Raw genomic sequence first — 22807 nt, 5'->3', positions numbered from 1 at the left:
CTATTTAATCATGGTTTGCAAATGCTGAAAGCCCAGAGTGGACAAGAGAGATTTCTGGGCACGGTGGAGCTGTGATTATTGGAAATAATAAAAAATGTGCTTGGACACAGCCCTGGCCATCAGGCTCTGCTTGAGCAGGGAGTCAGACTAAACCGGCTCGACTGGTCCATTGTCACCTTAATCCCCCTTCCACAGGTCCATTGTCACCTGGATCCCCCCAGTTTTGCTGGAAGGGCTGCAATGACAGGCTCAGCCCAGACAGGAGCCCACCCCCACAGTGAGGAGAAGCCCCTCAGGCTGGTGGCTCTCTGGGGACATGGGAAGGACACTTCTGGGTGTGCAGGTACCCTGAGATACCTGCAGCCAAAAGTGTGATTTAATGACAGAATCATAGGCACGGAATGGTTTTGGTAAGAAGGGACCTTAAAGCCCATCCAGTCCCACCCCCTGCCATGGACAGGGACACCTTCCACTAGCCCAGCTTGCTCCAAGCCCCATCCAACCTGGCCTTGGACACTTCCAGGGGTCCAGTGGCAGCCGCAGCTTCTCTGCCCAACCTGTGACAGGGCCCCACCACCTCACAGGGAAGCATTTCTTCCTAAGATCTAATCCAAAACTGCCCTCTGGCACTGGGAAGCCATTCCCCCTTGTCCTGTCCCTCCATCTCTTGTCCCCAGTCCCTCTCCAGCTCTCCTGGAGCCCCTTCAGGCCCTGCCAGGGGCTCTCAGCTCTCCCTGGAGCCTTCTCTTCTCCAGGGGAACCCCCCCAGCTCTCCCAGCCTGGCTCCAGAGCAGAGGGGCTCCAGCCCTGGCAGCAGCTCCGGGGCCTCCTCTGGACTCGCGTCAGCAGCTCCACGTCCTTCCTGGACAGTTTCAGGGATGGGGAAACCACAGCTTCTCCGGGAAAGCCAGTTGCGAGGGTAGTGAGGGTGCCGTGGCTCCCCTCGGTCCCTCAGGGTCCCGGTTCCCCCTCACGGACCCCGGAACGGCCCTGGTGGCTCCCGGGGCGGCCACGTGACTTCTCCGCCCCTCGGAGACACGTGACCCGCGTGTCACGTGGTGTGCGGGGGAGAGGCCGGAAGTGGCGTCAGCGCCGCGCGACCGGAAGCGGCGGGAGGAGGAGGAGGCGCAGGGGAAGGAGGAGGCGGCGGAGCGGCCCCGGTGAGTCCCGGCCGGGCCTGCCCTGCCCCCGCTGTACGTGTGTATTTGTGGTGTATATATCTGTAGGTGGCGTGGGGGGAAGTGGCGGGGTTGCGGTTGCCGGCGCTGCCCCCGCTGGAGCCTTGGGATAAGGGAATCGCATGGAGATGCTGCCAGGGCTGGAGCCCCTCTGCGCTGGAGCCAGGCTGGGAGAACTGGGGGGGTTCCCCTGGAGAAGAGAAGGCTCCAGGGAGAGCTGAGAGCCCCTTGCAGGGCCTAAAGGAGCTCCAGAAGAGCTGGAGAGGGACTGGGGACAAGGGATGGAGGGACAGGCCAAGGGGGAATGGCTTCCCAGTGCCAGAGGGCAGGGTTAGATGGGATATTGGGGAGAAATTGTTGGCTGTGAGGGTGGTGAGGCTCTGGAATGAATTTCCTAGAGAAGCTGTGGCTGCCCCTGGATCCCTGGAAGTGTCCAAGGCCATGTTGGATGGAGCTTGGAGCAACCTGGGCTAGTGGAAGGTGTCCCTTCCCGTGGCAGGGGGTGGGACTGGATGATCTTTGATGCCCCTTCCATCCCAAACCAGTCTGGGATTCTGTGATCTTTAAAAAGAGGGAAAAACCACAAACAACCCAAAAAGTGACCGTTTTGTGCTCTGACACCATAAACTGGTGGAGGGGGGGAAATCCCTTTTCTGTCCTTCCTCCCTCCATCCCAGGCACAGGTTTTCACTTCAGGTGTTACCCAGAAGTAGCTGTTTTACCCCCAGCATTCCATAACCCCCTCATCCCTCACACATCCCCAGGAGATTCCATCTGCCCCTTGGCTGTGGGGGGAAGCCCAGGGTGGGTTCTGGGGGGTGGTTTCCAGTGCTGCCAAAAGTGTTCCAGAGGGACCAAAAGCCCTGGCAGCTTTTTGGGATGCTCCTCTATCCCCAGGATGGGTGAGATCCCTCCAGGAATGTTGTTTTCCGGATGTCCAGCAACACTCAGCTCTGAGTGTGACACTCACACAGAGGTGTTTTTGTTCTCAGGGTGCATTCCCAGCCCTGCAGGGCCCAGCTCCAAAACTCCACGGCTTTTTGGAAGTGAAAATCCTGGAGAGGCTTTCCCAGAGGTGGGGAGGAGTTTGGCTGTGCTGGGATGTGGAGTGGGAGGAGCAAGGAAGGCTCTGGTTGCTCAGGGTGAAGGGAGGCAAACTGAGGAGAGATGTGGGTTGAGTTGGAAGAGAAACGGTGTGGAAATTGGGAATACCACAAGGATTTGGGGCTGGGGGTGGGTGAAATCATGGAATAATCACTTGGACCAGCCCTTGTTCTTCCAAGATGCTTGGAACTGCCTTGTCCCATCCCAACCTTGCTCCCCTGTGAGGGATCTTCCCTTTTTTTTGCTGGATTTGGAGCAAAGGAGGAGGGAAATGCTCTGTTTTCTGCCTCGTTTCCCAAATGTGTTACAGCCCCACACAGAATCCATGCAGGACATTCTTGGCAGCACTTGGGAGCCCTCTCTGGGGCTTTGATTCCCTGGCTTTGAAGTGGGGCTGTTGCTGCTGGGAGGGGGGTGTTCCTGGGAACAGCAGCACTGGATTTCACCGGGAGCATCACCTTCCACAGCAGATGGAAGTGGTTGTGGATAAACAACCTGCCTCTGGTGGGAAAACAGATAAAGATGCCCAAAGTCAGGCAGGGAGAGGAATTCTCTGGGAAAGCCTTGGCTGGAGAAATGTCCTCTTGTCCAAGATGATTTTTGGAGCCTGATCCAGCCCCTCCAAGAGTCCTCCAGGTGCTCTGTGAGGTGCTGGGTCCCACAGCTCAGGATATTCAGTGCTGGAAGGAGGAGGAGGTTGGAGGGGATGCGATGGGGTCTCCTTTTCTCTGTCTCCAGTATCCGTCACCTGTTCCCACTCCAGGCTGGACATCGCAGCCAGGAGAGCCAGAAATGATCATATTTCCAGTCATTTCTTTGAGATGCAGCCCTTGGCTTGGGTTTTCCTGTCCAGCCCCTGCAGAGGCTTTTCCTTTCCCTGCTCCCCAGACAAGGCAGGAAGGGGCAGAGTCTCTCCTGCCTGGCACCATTTGGCTTCTCCTGCTGGGAGGGGACAGTCCTGGCCTCGGAGCTGCCCGTGGTCTGTGGGGCAGAGCTTGATCTGCACCAGGGGCTGCTTCGAGGTACAGGTAAGGAATTTAGGGGCTGTTGAGCAGCTCACAAATATTTACTGATCATCTTAAAATCACATTGGCCTGTCTCCTTGCATGGTTGTCTCCACAAATCCACATTTTTGTTTGCCCTCCAGAGCCTCCTGGTCTCCACCCCAGTTGTTTTTTTCAGCTCCCTGTCCATGGAGCAGAGGGTGGGACACATCCTCACCTGCTTCCCTGGCACTGGCTGCCCAGAGGAGCCGTGGCTGCCCCATCCCTGGAAGTGTCCAAGGCCAGGTTGGAGCAACCTGGGCTAGTGGAAGGACTCTCCCACTCCCACACCCAAACCCGCAGTGTTCACCCCCCACCTCTCCTACCCCCAAAGTTCCCATTTTGCTGCTGAAAACTGAGTTTGCCTGCACCGATCCCACATCTTTCCTCATTTGGAAGCTGAGAAATGATCCCAAATCTGCAGTGTAAAGCTCCTTCCCTCTGGTTCTCAACTCACCATGCTACTTCTCCCATGCTTTTCTCCCACTTTGCTCTGGGGCTTCTTCTTTCCTCCCGTCTCCATCTGCAGGTTCTGGGCCAGTTTTCCCCCCAGTGCCCTGGTTGTGCAGAGACTTTGCTCCTCGTCCTGTCTCCAGGGGCAAAGAGCGGCGCAGCACCCTGGATCTTTGGACAACTCCTCAGGTGGTGGTTGGTGCTTCAGGCCAGGATGACCAAAGCACAGAATGCTCTGTTTGAACACATAAAGCCTCTCGAAGCTGCAGCTCTACTGCAAAAACACGTTTTCATTGTTTAGAGTGAAAGCAAAGCAGTTTGGGTCTCTTAAAAATGAAAAAACGATTTTTTTTCTTAACTCTTACAGTCTGTGCCAGGTTGTTTTGTGTCTGCTGAGTGTCAGGTGACACCTGAGTGCCTTGTACTCCAACTTCTGGTCACCTGAGTGCTTGTCCTGACGTACCTTTGCATGAGGTGATGATCCATAGGGAACCAGCTGCCCCATCCAAGGGGAACTCCAGCGTCTCCTCACTGTCTATAGCGTAAAGGATAAATTAAAAGGTGCTGCCTGTGAGGTGGAGGCCACTCACTCTTCGTCTGCCCTTTTTTCAGTACCTGGAAGCAGTTCAGAGCCCAGTAAAGTTGTGATCCATGGCTACAGTGCTCATGTGCCGAAGAATTCCAAGGCTGAGCAGGGCGGCAGCGTTTTCGACCACAGCCAAGCGCGAGACGGAGCATGGGAGCAGCAAATGTGAGCAGGAAGAGAAGGATAACCCAGGAACAGCCAACACTGGGAGTGAATCCACAGCTACAATCCAGCTACTGAACCCCCTGGACTACAGAGTGTTGTACAATCCATCTGCCTATGCCAGAGGCAGAGCTGGCTCCCGGCAGCACCTGGATAGGGACAGTGGCCAGGCCCTCGGTGACACGCTCACCAGCCCTGGTGCTGCACAGGCTGCACAGGCATTCCCTGCTGCCTCTTCCCGAACTTTGCCACCCATCAGGAGAGCCCCGTCCAAGTCCAGGTCCAACACACTCCTCCAGCAGACCATCCTGGCGGCGCTGTCCAAGGAGGAGGCGGAGAAGGAGAAGTGGGAGGTGCACAACTCCAAGGAGGACCCACGCATGTTTCAGAAGGGGAGGCCTGAGTACAGGTCCCTGAGCTGTGACAGCTCTGAGCCAGCACAGCCCCTCCCTGCAGAGGAAGGTGACTCCATTTTGGACAGTGTGGCTGCGTGTGAGGGCAGCCCGGGATCCATCACGGATCATTTCCAGAGGCTGAGCCGTTTGCCGGCGGAGCGACGCGCGGGGCTGGCGTCCGAGCCCAGGTTTGATGCCCTGTGTCACTGTGCTGTCCAAGCCATCAGGCTCTTCAGCACCCCAGATCTCATCCATGTTCTAAAGTCCTGTGTCCTCCTGGCCGTCCCACCCGCCCACCCTCTGCTGGACGCGTGCGAGGGCGAGTTCTGCCGGCGGGCGTGGGACATGGAGCTGGAGCAGCTGCTGCTGGTGGCGGATTGCTGGCGCTGCCTGGAGCGCAGCGTGCCCTCCTACCTCAGCATCCTCTTCAGCTTTGCCAACCTGCACTGGAAGGACCTCACCTTGCCCCAGTTTGTGCAGCTCGTTTACATCATCGGGGAGGGCCGGCGGTCGCCCGCGGACTTGGCGCAGAAGGTGGAGAGCGCGATCCTGAAGTACCTGGACTCCTTCACCCTGGAGGAGCTGGGAACCATCTGCCTGGGGCTCTTCAAGTCCATCAGTGGCATCTCTGACCACGTCATGAGGAGGATTGCGGACAGGGTCTCCCTGCAGATGAAGGACATGAGCACCTACGCCCTGGTGAACGTGCTCAAGATGCTCCGCTACACCCGCATGGACCACCTGTCCCTCCTGAAGGAGCTCGGGAAGGTGATTCCCGAGCGGATTCCTACAGTGAACATCCAGGGCATCATGCACATCACTCTTACCTATTCATCCCTGCACTACTTTGACGAGGGTGTTTTGACTGCTGTGGCCACGTCATTGCCTTCCAAGGTGTCCTACTGCCGGAGCAAAGACGCTGCCAAGTTCCTGTGGTCGTTTGGGTGCCTGGACTATGAACCTCCCAACGAGGAGGAGTTCTACTCCAGCCTCATAAAGCAGATCCATAGAAAACTCCATGAATTTAAGAAGTTTCCAGAGCATCTCCTCACTGCTCTGCTTGGCCTGGCCTTTGTCAAACGCTTCCCAGAGGAGCTGATAGACTATGCCTTGAGGGAGGATTTTGTCCAGAAAACAAGGGGCAGCAAATATGAGCTCAACAAGGACCTGTTCACCCTTGGGAAGAGCGTTGAAATCGAGTGCCCCACCTACAGAGGCAACCGCCTCCCGCCTCAGCTTTGCCAGGAGTTCGCTGAGATGGCTTTGAGCTTTGCAGAGCAGGAGATCTACGTCAGGCCCGAAATCGTGGAGGCCACGTCCCTCCTGGAGAGCATGCTGGGGGGCCCCGAGTACGTGAAGAACCACATGATCCTGCCACACACGAGGTCCAGCGACCTGGAGGTGCGTTTGGCCACGGATGGACATCCCATCCCCTTCAACTTCAAAAGTCCTGCGGCAGCCAGGAAGCTCAAAGACATCGGAGTCAGTCTAACAGATGACTTGATGGCTCAGCTTATCAAGGGGAGAGCTCATGGCCAGTCTCCCGTGGAAGTGGAAAATGAAGGCAGGACTCGCAGGCAGGAGAGAGGGGATGAAGCAGGAATGCTGTGCTCAGATGGAGCTCTTACTGCAGGGGCCAAATCATCAGCTGAGTCTAAACCAGGGCGCTGTCCTGGAGCCCCTCCATCCCTCCCTCAGCCTCGGGAGGTGAGGCTGGCTCTGCAGGTGTCCAACAGGAACCACTACTGCTACAGCTCCAAGCGGCTCCTGGGGCTGCACTGCCTGAAGCGGCGGCAGCTCCGGCACCTGGGATACGTGGTGGTGGAGCTGCCCTTCTGGGAATGGTTCCCTCTGCTCCGGCGCTCGCGCTCCGAGAAGCTCAGCTACCTCCACTACAAAGTGTTCGACCCGGCGCTGCTCAGCGGGGCTGGGTAGGGGGGTGTGGGGCTGGCTCAGAGCCTCCCCAGTGCGTGCCTGCTGCTGGTTACTGGTTAAACTGGTCTCTGAGTGGTGGGTCAGTCTTTGGCGGGTGCTCTGGGCCTTGCTGCGTGGCCAGTTCTGCTCTGCTCACACCTGTGTGTCCCGCGCTCTCCTTTTGTACCCAGATCCTCAAAGGCTCCCACGACAAATAAAACCTGCTAACAGTTCATTTTTCTCTGTGGTTACTCCTTTCTCTGCCCTGAATCAAAGTGGGTGGATTTGGTGGCTCTGTGAGAGCAGGGACAGTGATATTTGGGAGAGAATATTTAGTGATGAAGCTGAACTGGGTGCCAGGAACACACTCATTTCCTCACTGTTCCCATTGCCATCAAGCTCGGGCTGGAGGGCACAGCCTGGGTTTCTCCTTTAGCAGGACAGAGTGTGGATGCTGAGTGCTCAGAAGATTGGGGTGCTCAGACCCTGAGACATTAATTTCATCCTCCAAGGGCTTTAGTTTGGTGTCCACCACACACATTCCTTATGGCAGCAGCTCCATAGTCGTATGTAGGACACCAGGAAGCACATTGTGATGAGCTCCAGACAGCCTGATTTGAAATTCCTTATCCAAGACCACAGAGGATTTTGCTGGCACGGAGAAGTAGAAATCACAGTCCTTCAGGTCTAGATTTCACTGCTTCAGTGAAGGATCTTTGTTCACCTTAGAGAAGGTTCACACTCAAGAGAGGGGAAAAAAAACACAGCCATGGGTGAAAGCAACTTGGTGACCAATTTTTGCCATGAAATCTGTAGCATAACTTTTCAGTAGAAGGGAGAGCAGTGACTCAGACATGGAGAATAATCCCTTTCCTTACCGAGGTGTTGAACCTGGGAAAATAACCAGAGTTGTTTAAGTCTGTCAGGGTCACAAACAGGTAGGAAAAAATCCTGTAAAATATACCTGAATTATCCATATGCCACAGGAGAAGTCTTCAGCCCAGGAAAGAGATGTGAGGAGAGAGAGAGAGAGAACAGAGGGAGAATCTTGAGTTTTCCTGAGGAAGGGAGCAAAGAGAGTTGAGTTGCCATTTTTCACACCACCAGTGCTGAGGGCTGAGTGAATTTACCACTTGGTAAATTCAGTTTGGCTCAAAATGAACCAGAAGGGGCAGTTTTGAGGCAGAACTTGTAGTTAAACCCTCAGATTTCTCCTCTAAGATGTGGATGCCCAAAAGTCAAACCAGTTTAAAAGCCTGTTTGACCAGTTCCCCCCTGGCAGCCTCTCAGACTCAGAAAGTAGTACTGGAGGAGAGTTGGTTTGTGCTTGTCCTGGTCCTGTGTTCCCTGGTGAGGAGCAGGAATTGCTCCTGATGGCTGCCAGACCAAATATTGGGATGGAAGGGCTGCTCACCTGCCCTGTTACACCTCTTGTTAGGGTCACACTGCTTTGGTCAAGCACTGGCATTGTAACCTGGCTCAGATTCCATATTGTGTCGGGTTTTATATGTGGGATTTGTGCCTGGGATTCCACCTCTCTCCTCTCAGATGCAGCTCATTAACTCTGCCTTTCCCTGGCAGCACCGAGGTGCCCCCAGAAGGCTGATTTCATTTGGGCTGAACTGACAACTTTGGCTGAAAATCATTAAAGAGATGCTTGTTCCTGGAGGAGGCAGCGAGTTCCTGATCTGCAGGGCTGCCCAAGGCAGTGACATGTTAAAATTGGGGTTAATGTGAGGTTAAAGCTCTTACCTCACACATAATTTCATTCTTAAAAGGGATCAGATAGAGCCAATTCCAGCCACATTTTCTTTTCCAATGGAAAACAAGGTGTGTTCGCTTGAGTTTCTTTAATGAACTTTGGCAGAAGAATCAGCTGCTGGTGTTCAGAACCCAGACATCTCCCTCAGAGCTATTCAATGCCCTTCTACTCTCCTGGAGGTATTTAACACTGGTTATTAATATTTGTGGTTAATCTTGGCTCCCACCAGCTCCTGTGGCAGGCTCTTGTGCTGTGCTGGTGCTTTGTTGCATCTACAAAACCTCCTGCATCTCTGATAAATTTTCACATCCAATTGCTGGTCTGTCCATATTTTTTACTTAAAATAGCCATTTTTTTCTCTGATGTTTCTCCAGGGGTTCACCAATCAATATTAATGTGATTTTTTTTTTCCAATCCCCTCTCTCCACCACAATCTTTGGGTTTATATTGGCTTAACCTCCTGGAATCAGATCTGAACTGAGTTTTAGGAATTCCCAAGCTCATCCAGGCTCCTAAACATGTTTCACTGTTCATGGATATTCACTGCCTTTATTTCTAATTTATTTTCTTTTTTTACAAGCTGAATCTGATGCTCAGAAAGTGACCCCTCTCCAGCTGCCAAGATGGTCATAAACGTCTGTCTCCCACAGTTCAAGCCAAGAATTCACTGCAACAAGGTAAAATAGTGATGTGGGGGTTTTTAGGGAACTGGAGGGATGGAGGGATTAGATGGAAGTGACTGGTTGGGACTGGGGAGGGTTCACTGTTCCTCTGGGATAATTAACATCACTGCTCTCATGTGGCACCCAATAATTGTTGGAGGGGAAAGCCCTAATTTTGCAGGATCTCATAACCAGATGGTGTTATGTGCTATCAGGTGTGTGTTCTTTGACCTGAGATCCCTTTTTCCCCTGCAGTATTCCAGCTTTCCCTTTGTCCAGTGGAACACACAGCCCTTGACAGCATTTGCTGAAGTTACTTTCAAGTACTTCTGTTTTCCCTCAGCACGTCAGAATCCCTTAAAAAAACCCCTCAGTTTTAACTCAGAGCTATTTTTTAACTGTAAGTCTCCACAGCACCTCTCCCCGAAATCCAAGACAGCCTTGGATTTGTAAACACTGTGCTGGTTTTGCAGCAGTAGAGGTGTGACCATCCCTGCAGGTGGTGTGTGGAGAGACCCAGCCAAGCCATGGAGGTTTGGTGTCATTGTCATGATCAAGCCCTTATCAAACAGGTGGAATAAATAGATATCCCTTGCTTTTATTTGTTTATTTAGCAAGTGCTGCAGATTTCTTAGGCCCCAGAGCTTCCAGGAAAGGGAATGGGTGGAGCCAGCCTGCCCAGGAGCAAAGCAGAGGGTGGGATTGGATGTTCTGGGAGACTGGAGATCCAGCCTGATTTGGGTTGGTCCCAGAGGCTGGCTGACCTCCAGAGGTTTCTCTGGGATCCTGTGCTGATTCCAAGTGCATTTCCACACAGCAGGAGAAGCTGGCATAAGGAAAAAGAGGAGACTCTCATGTGAAAAGGAGACTGAAAGAGGAGATTCCCATCTCCTCACACACATCTCTGCTCCCAGCCACCATCTCCCACTTGCTTTATTTCACTGACCCAGCCAAAACCACAAACCATCCCTAATTTTCCACTCTTCCAGCAGTTAAATCAGCTCTGCCCATGGCTGAACAGGTGACAGAGGCTGCAGGAAGCGAGGATGGGATCATGTGGCTGGAGGAGGGTGGGAGTGGGTGGGAGCAGGGATCTGCTGCCTTGTCTCAGCTGCACATAAACCACAGTGTGGTGTTGCCTTTTGTTTGATATCACCTTGAGAATCTACCTAAGTGCTTGTGAATTTAGTTTTCCTTTGATTTTCTTGCTCCAAACTAAACCCAGTTTTCTCCTGGGACACAGATCTCTGCTGATGGCTACGAAGTGGAGAACCTGATCTCCGAGGACCTGGCCAGGAGGAACCGCGGTTTCCGCAGCGAGTACTTCATCAAACCCCCAGTCCACGTCACCATCTCCTTTCCCTTCAACATCGAGATCTGCAGGATTAACATCGACATCTCCTCTGGGGGGTACCAAACCTTCTCTGGGCTCGAAGTTTACACCTCTACCTCAAGCCACAAAACCTCCTGGCAGAGCCCCGAGGGGCCCTTCTCAGGTCTGGCCGGGCAGCCTGTGTCGGACAAAGACACTTTCACACTGGTGGGCAAAGCTGTCCTAAAGAATCAAAGCAAAGTGACTTTTGGCCACAGAGGCTTCAAGCCAAGGCCTCCCTTCCATCAGATGGAAAATGTCTTCTCCTACCCCGGCTCCGTGTCCCAGGACCTCTGGAACAAAGGCCCCGCCTCGCTCAGCAACGTGTCGCACCTGAAAATCTGCATCACGCACGTGGCGGGGGGGGGGTTGCCAAGCATCAAGAGGCTGGAGGTGTGGGCACAGCCTGCCAAGTCCTGCCCACAGGAGGTGATTGAGGGTGTCTTCCAGGTGGCCTCCCAGTTCCTGGCCCAGGACGCCGGCGGCCTCAAGCCGGAGCTGTGGACGCCGATGGAGAGCGACTGCGTCCCCTTCAGTGCCAGCGACAGCGAGCAGCACACGCTCCGCAAGCTGGTGGACGTCGTCCAGGACATCCCCGAGGAATTCCTGGACCCCATCACCCTGGAGATCATGACTTTCCCCATGCTCCTGCCCTCCGGGAAGGTGATCGACCAGACCACCTTGGAAAAGTGCAACCGGAGCGAGGCGTCCTGGGGGAGGGTCCCCAGCGACCCCTTCACCGGGGTGGCCTTCAGCCAGCACTCGCAGCCCCTACCTCACCCCACCCTCAAGGCCAGGATAGACCACTTCCTGCTGCAGCACAGCATCCCTGGCACCAACCTGCTAGGGAGGGCTCATTCCTCGGAGACCCTCGTGCCCTCTTCCATAACCATGTCTTCTCTGAAAAGGAAGATGGACTGCCTGGACCAGGGCTCCCTGCAGCCGCCCTATTTTTCTGCTACAAACTTACTTGTCTCTTCTACCTCAGAGAACAGTGCTAAAAAACTGAGAACTGACAGTGACTCCCACCTGACCCAGATGGACTGTTCCACAGGTATCGTGGCTCCCTCAGTCACCTCTGTTTCTTCAGTGTTGTGACAGCCTGAGGCTGGGTTTTCAAATCAGGAGATTTGCTCCAGCATGGATTCCCATCCCACCTCTAGGAAGCTTCCAGCCTGTTGATGGGTCATTTCATTCACCTCTCATGTTACCTGTCCAGTCTGTTTCACAGCCCCCTTGTTTGCTCAGGTCACCACCTTTTCCTTTTAGTTTGGATTTCCTTTCTCCTCCTCCCCATCCACGTGGAGGCAGCATTTTCCTCACTGTGCTGGTTGGAAGTTTCCTTATCCAGGGTGATTTATTATGTCATGCAAAAACAGGAAGAGAAGTGTCTGTGGGTGATGGCACAGGGAGTCCTGGCTGTGCTGATCTTATCCTGAGGAGGGAGCTGGGGAGGAAAGCAGGAGTGGGATGCACTTGGAACCAACCACAGCAAGGGAATTGCAGGCATACCTGCCTCCAGAGCAGGGAGGAGGGACAACCCAGGCTGGGAGAGACTTGCACAGGGTTTGCATGTGGTTAAAGCAGAAAACCAGGCAGGGACTAAATTAGACAAGGGATGTCACTTGTGGCTGCAGCAGAAGGAAGGGGGGACTGGTTTCCTTTTATCCATGCTTTTCTCAGTGATTTGGTAGCAGCACTGCTGGGAATACAAAACATTCTCCAGTCTGGAGAAAAGGAGGCTCAGGGGGGACCTTGTTGCTCTCAGTGACTCCCTGACAGGAGGGTGGAGCCTGGGGAGGGGTTGGTCTCTCAGATAACAACCTCAGGTTGCACCAGGGGGGTTTAGGTTGGATACTGGGGAAAATTTCTTCATGGAAAAGGCTGTCCAGCCCTGGCACAGCTGCCCAGGGCAGTGGTGGAGTCCTCATCCCTGGAGGGATTCAAAAGCCCTGTGGATGTGGCACTTTGGGACATGGATTAGCGGTGGCCTTGATAGCTCTGGAGGGATGGGTGGACTCAGTGATCTCAGAGGGCTTTTCCAAGCTTAGCAATTCCATGATTCTGTGATCCATTTTGCCTTGTCACAGGAATTCCTGAAATGTGTTGGAGTTGCTGTGCAGCTGTTACATGGCTCTAACTGCTGCACACAGCAAAGCTTAATCTTCTCTGGTGTCATTAAACTGAGTTCCTGCTTGGGGTAATGATCCTGCTGGAGGAGGAAGAGGAACTTAAGCTGGGAAGTGGGAAAAGAGATGGCTTTAGCAGCTCACATTTAGGTGAGGTTGAAGGGAGCAGCTGTTCCTGTGAGGCTTTGGGCTGAGCAGGAGGTGTAAATACAAGTATGTGGGTGTCTTGTGGTCACACATTGTGTGATCTCCAGGCAGGTAGGTCCAGTCCTCTTGTATTCTCTAACCTAGTGGTCTAAAACATCTCAGAAGGTGGCCCAGAGCTTCTGACTGCTGGAACCTGCCACTGCCTTCACCTTTCTCCCAAATTGCCAAAAAAAAATGTTTTGAGGGAAAAGCTCAGGCAGTGGTTTGATTTTAAACAAATTCCTTGGTTGAAAATACTTGTTGTTTGGTGGTCCTGGAAAGGGCAGGGAGGAGTCAGACTGCACATTTCTGCTCTGATCCCTCAGTCTGGAGCTGATTCCCTGGTTTAGGAGGAATCATGAGTTATTTTGGTTGCAGGGGCGTGTAACAGCTCCTGTTGGGATGTGCCCAAACCCCACAGGAGCAGGGCCTGCCCTGGGGGTCCTGGAGCTCCTGGGGGAGCTGTGACAGTACATAAATAAAAGCACAGCCCAGGGAGCTGTGCTTCAATGTGTCATCAGCCTTGATTGCTGGGGCAAATGTGCAGCACTAATTCCGAGGTGTTCCTCTGGGAGGTGATGGATTTAACAGAATTAGTGATGCAGGCAACATTCTCCCAATGCTGAGCCTTAATTAACTGTGCTGTCGGAATTGCACAGGATGAGGCGCTGCAGGGAGGGTCCAGCCCTGGGCCTTGGGATCACAGCTGGGACAGAGGGGAAAAAACAAGCCCCACAGATTTTATCAGTGGTTTAAACGTTCTCTGTGAGCTGCATGGAGCAAGGCTGGGAGCGCTGGGCTGGGATCCTCAGGGAGAGGGCTGAGGGAGGGCCTGGGGCTTCAGGGAGAAACAAGTATCTGGGTTATTTGGGGTTTTGCCCTTTTTTAGACCTGCAGATGCCTACAACTCCTGACAGGAGGGTGGAGCCAGGTGGGGGTTGGGTTCTTCTCTCAGGTAATAAGTGACAGGACAAGAGGAAACGGCCTCAAGTTGTGCCAGGGGAGATTTAGGTTTGATATTGGGGAAAATTTCTTCACTGAAAGGGCTGTCCAGCCCTGGCACAGCTGCCCAGGGCAGTGTTGGAGTCCCCATGCCTGGAGGGATTTAAAAGCCATGTGGATGTGGCACTTGACAATATGGTTTAGTGGTGGGCTTGGCAGAGCTGGAGGATCAGTTAGACATGATGGGTTTGGAGGGCTTCTCCAACCCAAAGGATTCTCTGATTCTGCATAAGTTGGCACTGGGACACCACAGGAATGTCTGGTTGTAATCCATAAGGTTTTTCACCTTTAGGACCCAGAGGAGATGAGACAGTCCACCCCTATCCAGGCACCTGGGTGGGAAAAAGACACCTCTCAAGAAAACAAGTGGCAGGGCTTCTAAAAACCCAAGTGTTGTCCCAAAGGTTCAGAGCCAAAGCAGCATTTCCATGGCACGTTTTTTTTTCCCAACTCCCACTACTTGATCTCTTTGCAGAGCACGTCTTTGGTCTTTGTGCTGCTCTTTGCAGAGCTGGTCTTTGTGCTCCTCTTTGCAGATCTGGTGTCCCACGAGCAGAAGCTGTCGGAGAGCTTGGACACTGCCCTGACCTCGGCCCTCAGCTCCATGCCCTCTTTCACGGCCAAGCTGATGAAGAGCCAGCAGCAGCCAAGTGAGGGAGGCTGCAGCAGCTCCTGGAGTGTGGGCACAGTCCTTGGTAAGCAGCAGGTGCCTCTGGATCACCTCTGGGCGGTGTGCTTCTTCAGACCCCAAAATATTACCTATTCAGTACAGAAATATTGCATTGTCTCCCAACAGGCTTTACTTCACAATCCTTAACTATATCTCAGCAGTGCAATGGTTTATTCTCCCACCTTGCTGATCCCTAGAAAGTGTATGTTGTTGTCCATGCCCAGAGTCAGAGCAGGCTGGGACATGACTCCTATGATTTTCCCGTGTTCTTGGCTGTCCTGTGTCTGTGCTGCCCAGGGGTGATCCAGGATGTGTTGTGCTGGGACACAGTGCTCAGCCCAGCCTGCTCCAGGTTAGTACAGGCTGTTCCCAGAGCTCTGCAGTTTGGGCTGAGTGGCTTAAATGTTGCCTGAGAGCTGCATGGAGCAAGCTGGGAGCTGTCACATGGATGGGGAACGAGTCTGGTTGGAGATGCCACTGGAGAGGTGTAAATCCAGCAAATAGTGCGGCCTTTCAGTGCTTAAAGAGGGCTTGTAAAAAAGGGGAACAGCAGCTTTTTACACAGGCAGATAGTGATAGGACAAAGGAGGAATGTTTTTAAACTAAAAGGGTAGGTTTAGATTGGATATAAGGAAGGAATTCTTGGTTGTGAGGGTGGTGAGGTTGCCCAGAGAAGCTGTGCCTGCCCCTCTATCCCTGGAACTGTCCAAGACCAGGTTGGACAGGGCTTGGAACAACCTGAGCTAGTGGAAGGCATCCCTGCCCAGGGCAGGGGGTGGAACTGGATGATCTTTGAGGTCCCTTCCAACCCAAACCATTCCATGATTCTTCAAAATCCCTGACCCTTAACAGGACCAGGTCCCAGCAGCAACGTCACAGGCCAACCAGCCACGTGTGTGCCCAGAATCCCATCAGGATTGAGTATATGAAAGCCAGGCTGCCCAGTCCTCGCTGTCTTCTTCCCACTTGCTGCCTGGACACGCTCATCCAGCTGTGTGTGCATTCCCCAAATTACCTCTTTGGGACTCAGGGAAACACCGAACTTTCAGATGTCCCTCCCCAGGCTTACGTCCAGTACTGGTTTCCCTTCCCCTGTGTGAGGCTCTGCCAAGAAGGAGGTTCAGAAGGACCAGCTGACCCCATGGAAGGACCAGGGCTGTCTGTCTGTCTCTCTCCCTCTCCCCCTCCCTCCCCCAACAGGTTTTGCTGTTCCACAGTGACATTCAGTCATTAAGCATTTTCGTGTCCCCTCTAAGATCGCTGCTGTTTAAGAGCTGACTGAGTAGACCTCGATGGGTCGTGTGTGACAGGAATGCAAAGTGATACCTAAAGCATTCCAACTGGGAATCGCTGCTTTTAATCCACGTCGGAAAAGCAGGAGGGAGGATGAGTTAAATCTCAGTAAAAGTGAAAAGCCCTTTCTTACAGTCATCTGTCCTCAATTAAAAGCCTGACGGTGCAAGTGCTGACGTGATCCAGCCTTCTCTGAGCACAGCTTGCCCTGGAAGCTGGACCATTCCCTTTCCTTAGGGCAGTGACAGAGAAAAGAGGCACAGTCCTGAGCCATGAGTGCCCCGTGTCTGCAGGAATTGGGGCCCTTGGCTCTTGGGCAGGATTGGGTAGAGAGGAGTGGCCCAGCCTGGACTTATCACTCCCCAACAGATCCACTGCTCCTGCCCCCTTTTCTTTATAGACTTAAGCTGCACCAGGGGAGGTTTAAGTTGGACATTAGGAAGGGTGATTAGATGTTGGAACACGCTGCCTGGAGAGGTAGTGGAGTCCCCATCCCTGGAGGTGTTTCAGGGAAGCCTGGAGGTGGCACTCAGTGCTCCAGTGCTCTGGGCTGGGTGGCGAGGCGAGGATCGGTCACAGGCTGGACTCGATGATCCCAGAGGTCTCTTCCAACCCGAATCACAAACCTGTGATCCTGTGATTTGCAGAGCACGGCAGGAGCAGCCAGACCCAGGGATGCTCTTCCTGCGGCAAAACCTTCTCCTCCTACTTCAAACCGGAGCCCATTTACCAGCTGCCCTGCGGGCACCTCGTGTGCCGGCCCTGCCTGGCCGAGCGGCAGAAGGCGCCGTCCCCCATCCAGTGCGGGAGCTGCAAGAGGTCGGCAGCCACCCAGGACGTCAGGAGGGTTCACTTCTGACCCCCGGGCTGCCGGGAGGACGAGGACGAGGAGCTGGTGCCGTTCCCCGTGGATCCGCCGGAGCATCAGCGGCCCGCAGGAGGAGCCGGAGAGCGGAGAGGACTCGGTGTTGTGCTTGCGGAGTAGCGGGGAGGGGGGTGGGGGGTTAGGGCACCGCGCCGGAGGATAACAAAAGCCATAGCTTCTTTATCGAGGAACGTGTATTTATACAGGACTGATCTCCACCCGCCCTCCCACCACCTCCCCGTGGCTCAGTGGTTTAGCTTTAGGTGCCTTTCGGACCGTGAGTGCAGCTTCCCTGGGAGCTCAGACCACACCTCTGACGAGCAGCCCCCTTCGGTTGTGGAGCAGGAAAAGTCCTTGTGAGTGACAACACACAGAAGCTCCTTGACTTCCCCCCCTCCTCCCCACCTCACCTTCTCCTCCCAGAGCACATCCTTCATCCTGGAATCCTCCTCCATCCCGGAATCCAGCGGTAAGAGGCCGTGGTTAAGGTATGAGGAGCTGGCAGTGATCTCACCCCTGCTCACACCAACTCTTGTAGAAAAGCCATCCCATCCCACCCGACGTCCCTCTCGGTTTATGTCGTGTGACCAGACCAGCTCCAGGCTGGCTGATAGACATTTAAGCCTTAATAAAATGTTTAAAGTCAGGTTTCTCTTTCTGGCTCCTAATTGGTCTCATTGTGAGGCTTAATGATGTCGTGGAGTGAATCTCTGTGCAGTGAAATCTCTGTGCAGAGCAGGAACAAATGGGCTGGAAAAAGCTCAATCAACACACAGACCTGGGGGGTTGAGAGAGGTTGTGGCAGCAGCCTCATGGATCACAGGGTTGAGACTCAGACACCTGCACCCCTGGGGGTCTGGGCTTCAAAGAGCTGCTCAGAGAAAAGGCAGAAGGAAAATGGCTGGGATATGTTCCATCCTGGATGTGCCGGGGGGGTCTGGTGACAGCAGGGGGTTTGTCACCTTCATAACCCTCTGCTGTTGGCACTTAATTGGTAATTCCTATATCCTGGCTGATGTTCTGGGCCATAAAGAGCCTCCAGCTGACTCAACTCACCTTTGTCACACCTTTAGTTGTTCTCAAAAAGCACCTCAACAACTTGTGGTGTTCCTGACACAGGAAGGAGCTGCTCTTCCACTGGAACACGGCGTTGTCCTGGCACCACACGGATCCTGCTCCCTGTCTGCGTCAGCTGGAGTTTATGGCCTGTCTCCACTAGGAGCAAAAATAGAAAATCCCACATCTTTAAATAAGAAACTCTTAGAGAACAGGCAAAAACTTCCAAAAAATCCCACAATTCAGAGGCAACAAAATCGACTTGATGCAGTGGTGTTGTCGTGTTTGCAGTGAGCCATTCAGGGGTGATTCAGCTCTCACACCTCCCCCTCCACATGGATCTCCAGGGAAGGGAGGAGGGTGGCTGCTGCAGGAGCTCACAATCCACACAGCTGTCACCTTCTCCAGCGCTAACAAAGCCTCTGGATGCTTCCAACAAAACCCAAAGCCACTGGCTCAGACAAGTATCTCCACTGCCCAGAAGTTCCTTGTGATATCCTGCTGGGCAGTGATCCGTGCAGGAGCCATCTCCTGAGTTATCTCCAGGTTCCCTTAGTTCTGGAGGAGAGGGAGGGAGGGACAGGGAGCGAGCAAGGAGCAGAGGTTGGAAGGGACAGTGGTGTTGGGACATCAGGTCCCTCCTCTGCTCAGAGAAGGGATCATTTCCACCCCATATCAGGTTTCTCAGAGCCTTCATCCCCCAATTTCTCCTCCTCTTAACCCTATAGGACCCTTTGCAGCACGTTTAACCTGCTGTGTCCTTTCTTGCTGAGGATACAGGGGTGAGTTTCCCTCTGTGCCCACATCTTGGAGCTCGCTGAAGGACCTGGTGTCCCAGCTGGGTGTGAGGCCCCCTGACCCGGGGCACTGAAACCCCTGTGGGCAGCAGGGACCTTCTGCACCCCGAGGCGATGGGCTGGGTGGTGGGTGACACAGAGCCAGGAATTCCCATGGGTTCCTCTCCCAGGACCCACAGCAATCCCTCTTCAGCTCCCACACAGACACCACCAGCAAATTTATTCCCGGCACCAAGCCTGTCTTCTCCCCAGGAGGAGGGGAATGGCCTTGGATTGAGGCTTGAGCCATTTCCTCTAATGCTCTCTGAGCATTTTTCAGATAAATCCATCCCTTGTTGGTCTCATGTGACCTTCTCATGTGACATCCATATCCCAGTGGGATGGATTTGGAGGGAAAGGGCAGCAAGGCAGCGCCCCATCCAAGCTTGACTTCCTTTAAAGGAGCATCAAAGCTGTTTTCCCGCTGTCCTGGGAGCAAAGGAGCATCTTTATCCTTGAACATGAAAAAGGCAGGAGGTGCAGGACCCCCCTCTCCACCAGTCCCCAGCCAAACCCCCCTGAGCCATGGGGTGACAGTGACACGTTCGTGACAGATCCATTTCAGGATCATTAGTCCTCCCAGGCAGGAGAAGGGAGCTCTCCCTTGCCAGCCTCACCTGCTCCATATTCCCAGTGCATCAGTGATGTGTTCAGGAAGTTTCTCCTTCCCTGCTGCATCCATGGCAAAGGCAGGAGAATGCACAAACCGGCGAAATTCATCCCTTTTCCCAACACTCTCTAATTTATCCTGATTAAATGTTGTCACTCTAATTTATCCTGGTTAAACTTTGGCACTTGGAGCTCCACGTGCTGCAGCCAAGCACTGTGACCTCCATCCCTTCTCCAGCCTCTGGAGGGGCTCACACAAACTTTGTTGGAGTCATCAGAGCTAACGAACCTCTCACTGTTAATGGTAGATGGGGGAGATTTAGACTGGATATTCAGGAAAATTTCTTCATGGAAAGGGTGGTCAGGTATTAGAACAGGATGCCCAGTGTTGTTGCTATTTTTTTTATATTTTGAGGAAAAGAGGAAATTGCCTCAAGTTGTGCCAGGGGAGGTTTAGGTTGGATATGAGGGAAAATTTCTTCATGGAAAGGGTTGTCCAGCCCTGGCACAGCTGCCCAGGGCAGTATTGGAGTCCCCATCCCTGGAGGGATTTAAAAGCTGTGTGGATGTGGCACTTGGGGGGCAGGGGTTAGTGGTGGCCTTGGCAGTGCTGGGGAATGGTTGGATTCGATGATCTTGGAGAGCTTTTCCAACCTTACCAATTCCATAAGCTCCGTGGCTGAGCCCCTCCGGCAACCCCAGCCCCTCTGCTGGTCTCTACAAGAGCTGGGGCCGTGTTTTGGCTGAGCAGGGGAGTGGATTTGAGGGTGCTGCTCCCTCTCCATCCCGTGTCAGGCCTTTGGGGCTTCCCTTACTCCCAAGGGGATCTGGGAAAAGGATGGCAGCCACTAACTGTTCCAACGAATGCCACGGCACACGTCGTTAGGAGATCAGCGCTAACAAAGGGGGATCCTCTGGGGCCCTGGGAAGAGCCTGGGGAAGAGCAGGGATGTGGCAGAGCAAATCCAGTGCTGGAGACACAGAGAAGGGACCCTGGGGCTGCTTTGGGGCCTAGGGGATTTGGGGCACGACTTTGAGTAGCCCCAAAGTGTTGACTGGGAGCAGGATGTGGGATGGGGGTCCAGCATCATCCCAGGTACCAGGGAACATCAGAGCCCAGCAAGGATATTCCCAGCTGGCTCTGCCCAGCCCTGTGAAACCCATGACCCTGAGATCACTTATCCCATGACTCACCTCATGTGACCCCAATCTTTCCTCCCCCAAACCCCCATTTTCATGTTTTCCACCCATTTTTTCCTCCCCGTTCCCTCCTCGCCCTCCCCTTGATTCCCGTAAGTGATTCCGTGTGGCGGCTGCGGAGCCTCTGCAACTTGGAAAAACATTTTATTAACCTTCCTTGACTTTAAAGAGCATAATTACATTTTAATCTCATATTCCTGCGTTATCATTCCAGACACAGAGTCATTTGGATGCAGATCATTCCCGGCTTAATGTAATTTTACGATACAGTAATGAAGAGACGGAGCAGGAGCGCGGAACACCCAATTTAGAGCTGACATTTGGGGTTCTTTTAAAGAAAAGTTTTCCCAGCCGAGGGCTTTTGCGTCCTCCTCGGCCCTGCAACGTACGTGGGTTTGGGCTCCCGCTGTGAAGGGATGGATTTGGATGGGGAAGCATGGCTGGTGTTATAATAACACGGGTCATTAAATCCCCCACGGCCGCGCCACGTGGGTGGTTCGGCGTCACGGGGCAAATTTGGGAACTCGCCGCTCCCTTGGTCCCGGGGAGAACTGAGTCAGGGGCTGCATTGCCTTCATGGCCCTTGAGGGGGGAGATCACCCTCATGTTACCCAGCAAAAAGCCCCAAAAACCAGGACTGCCAGCACCCGGGGTTGATCCATGCTCCAAAATCACAGGAGCCGGGAGCAGGCTGGGCCCCCCAGAACTGCCAAATAAAAGGCTTCCCCCTCTGTGCCTCAGTTTCCCTTGGGGGGCAAAGAGATGCTCTGGGCTCCAGTCCCCTCCAGGACCCCTCCCTGGTTCCTATGGAGCTTTTTAAAGTGTTCTGGTTTTCCAGGTGACAGCAGGGTCACAGTTTCCTTTGGGATGCTGGAGCAGAGCAGCCCTCTCCCCACCCAGGGTACACCGGTCCTCCTTGCTCCAATCAGGGCTGAGCTGCTCCAGGGTGTTGATCCAGCAGAAGAGGAATGTTAACAAGGGGAAGAAAATGAGGGACACTAATGAAAGGGGGGGAAAAACGCACATTCAGCCACCCCAAGTGACATCCAGGCTGATTTTGATGGTTCTCTGCCTCAGTTCCCCACCTTTGAGCTCAGGGTACAAAACCACCCCAGAGGCTGGGCCACAGCTGGCAGCACCCCCACATTGCCCACCCTCCCTCCCAGCACCCCCAAACAAGCCCCTCCTGATCATCATGAGCCAGCATTTTTGGGGGGGAAGGAGGAGGTGGGTGCTCATAGGGCCCAATTCCCCTCTGCATATTAATTCATGTTGCTGAATTTCACGGCGCCCTCAGTGTTGCTGGGAAAGGGATCTGGGACCAGCAGGAATATTCATGGCTGGATGGTGAGGGGAGGGGGGGTTGTTGCTGCTGTTTTCCCTGTACAGATGTTTCCCACAGCCCTGGCTTCCCTGCCTTGTCTCTTGGAGAAGAGGTGGAAGAGGAGGGTGAGCAGTGGGTGGCACTGATGGGTCCCTTGGCTCTGGCAGGGTTCTGCCCTGCACCCCTGTGCTGCAGCCCAGCCCCTGGGTTTTGGGGTGTATTTGTGCCCTCCGGGGTTCTGCCCCAGCCTGGACACCATCTCTTCCCTCAAGCATCCCCTCCCAGAGCAGCATCAATCAAACAGTATCTTCCAAAGCAGCATCCCTCCCAAAGCAGCATCCTTCCCAAAGCAGCATCCTTCAAATCAACATCCCTCCCTAAACCAGCATCCTCCAAAGCAGGATCCCTCCCCAAACCAGCATCCTCCAAACAAACAACCTTCCCCCAACAAGCATCCCTTCAGACCTTTTTTTTTAATAATATCCCTTCCCAAACCAGCATCACTCCCAGACCAGCATCCCTCCAAGACTAGAACCCCTCCCAAAATCTGCATCACTCCAAACCAGCATTGCTTCCAGACCAGCATCCTCAAAACAAACAACTCCCTGTAAACCAGCACCTTCCAGTCTCTAATCCCTCCCCAAACCAGCATTACTCCCAGGCCACTATCCCTGCCAAACCTTCATCCCTCCCCAAACCAGCATCACTCCCAGGCCAGCATCCCTCTGAAACCACCATCCCTCCCAAAATCTGCATCCCTTCAAACCACCATCACTCCCAAACTTGCATCCCTCCTAAAATCCACATCCTTCCCAAACCCACATCTCCTGAATGAACATCTGTTCCCAAACCAACATCCCTCCCCAGGCAGCACCTTCTAAATTTGCATCCCTCCCCGGACAGACATCTTCTGAAGGAGCATCTCTCCCTAAACCTGCACCCCCTCATCCAGGTCCCCTTCCCAAGGACTGCCCATCCCAGGGCCAGCAGCTATCCCAGAGCTGGC

The 22807-nt window shown here is 53.8% G+C and overlaps 2 protein-coding genes across 4 annotated transcripts; both read left to right on the top strand.

The window, feature by feature from the left end:
• Positions 1-1080: 1080 nt before the first annotated feature.
• Positions 1081-7068, top strand: FASTKD5 (FAST kinase domains 5). Of its 2 annotated transcripts, none has more exons than XM_064653577.1 (2): positions 1081-1160; positions 4391-7068. In XM_064653577.1, exon 2 carries the CDS (start codon positions 4430-4432, stop codon positions 6854-6856), a length of 2427 nt encoding a protein of 808 aa, XP_064509647.1. In that variant the 5' UTR covers positions 1081-1160; positions 4391-4429; the 3' UTR covers positions 6857-7068. The 2 variants fall into 2 exon arrangements, with proteins under 2 accessions (XP_064509647.1, XP_064509646.1); XM_064653576.1 differs by having other exon boundaries at positions 1107-1193.
• On the top strand, positions 1086-16902 carry UBOX5 (U-box domain containing 5). 2 transcript variants are annotated; one of them, XM_064653582.1, is made up of 5 exons: positions 1086-1160; positions 9178-9274; positions 10503-11685; positions 14485-14643; positions 16559-16902. In XM_064653582.1, the coding sequence occupies exons 2-5, from the start codon at positions 9221-9223 to the stop codon at positions 16768-16770; spliced, it is 1608 nt and encodes a 535-aa protein (XP_064509652.1). In that variant the 5' UTR covers positions 1086-1160; positions 9178-9220; the 3' UTR covers positions 16771-16902. The 2 variants fall into 2 exon arrangements, with proteins under 2 accessions (XP_064509652.1, XP_064509653.1); XM_064653583.1 differs by having other exon boundaries at positions 1105-1193.
• The last annotated feature ends 5905 nt before the right edge of the window (positions 16903-22807 follow it).

Source organism: Pseudopipra pipra, chromosome 4, assembly GCF_036250125.1.
Source record: "Pseudopipra pipra isolate bDixPip1 chromosome 4, bDixPip1.hap1, whole genome shotgun sequence".
In the NCBI taxonomy this organism is placed as follows: domain Eukaryota; kingdom Metazoa; phylum Chordata; class Aves; order Passeriformes; family Pipridae; genus Pseudopipra; species Pseudopipra pipra.
The sequence above is the reverse complement of the archived record's forward strand: the minus strand, read 5'-3'. Positions and strand labels throughout refer to the sequence as shown.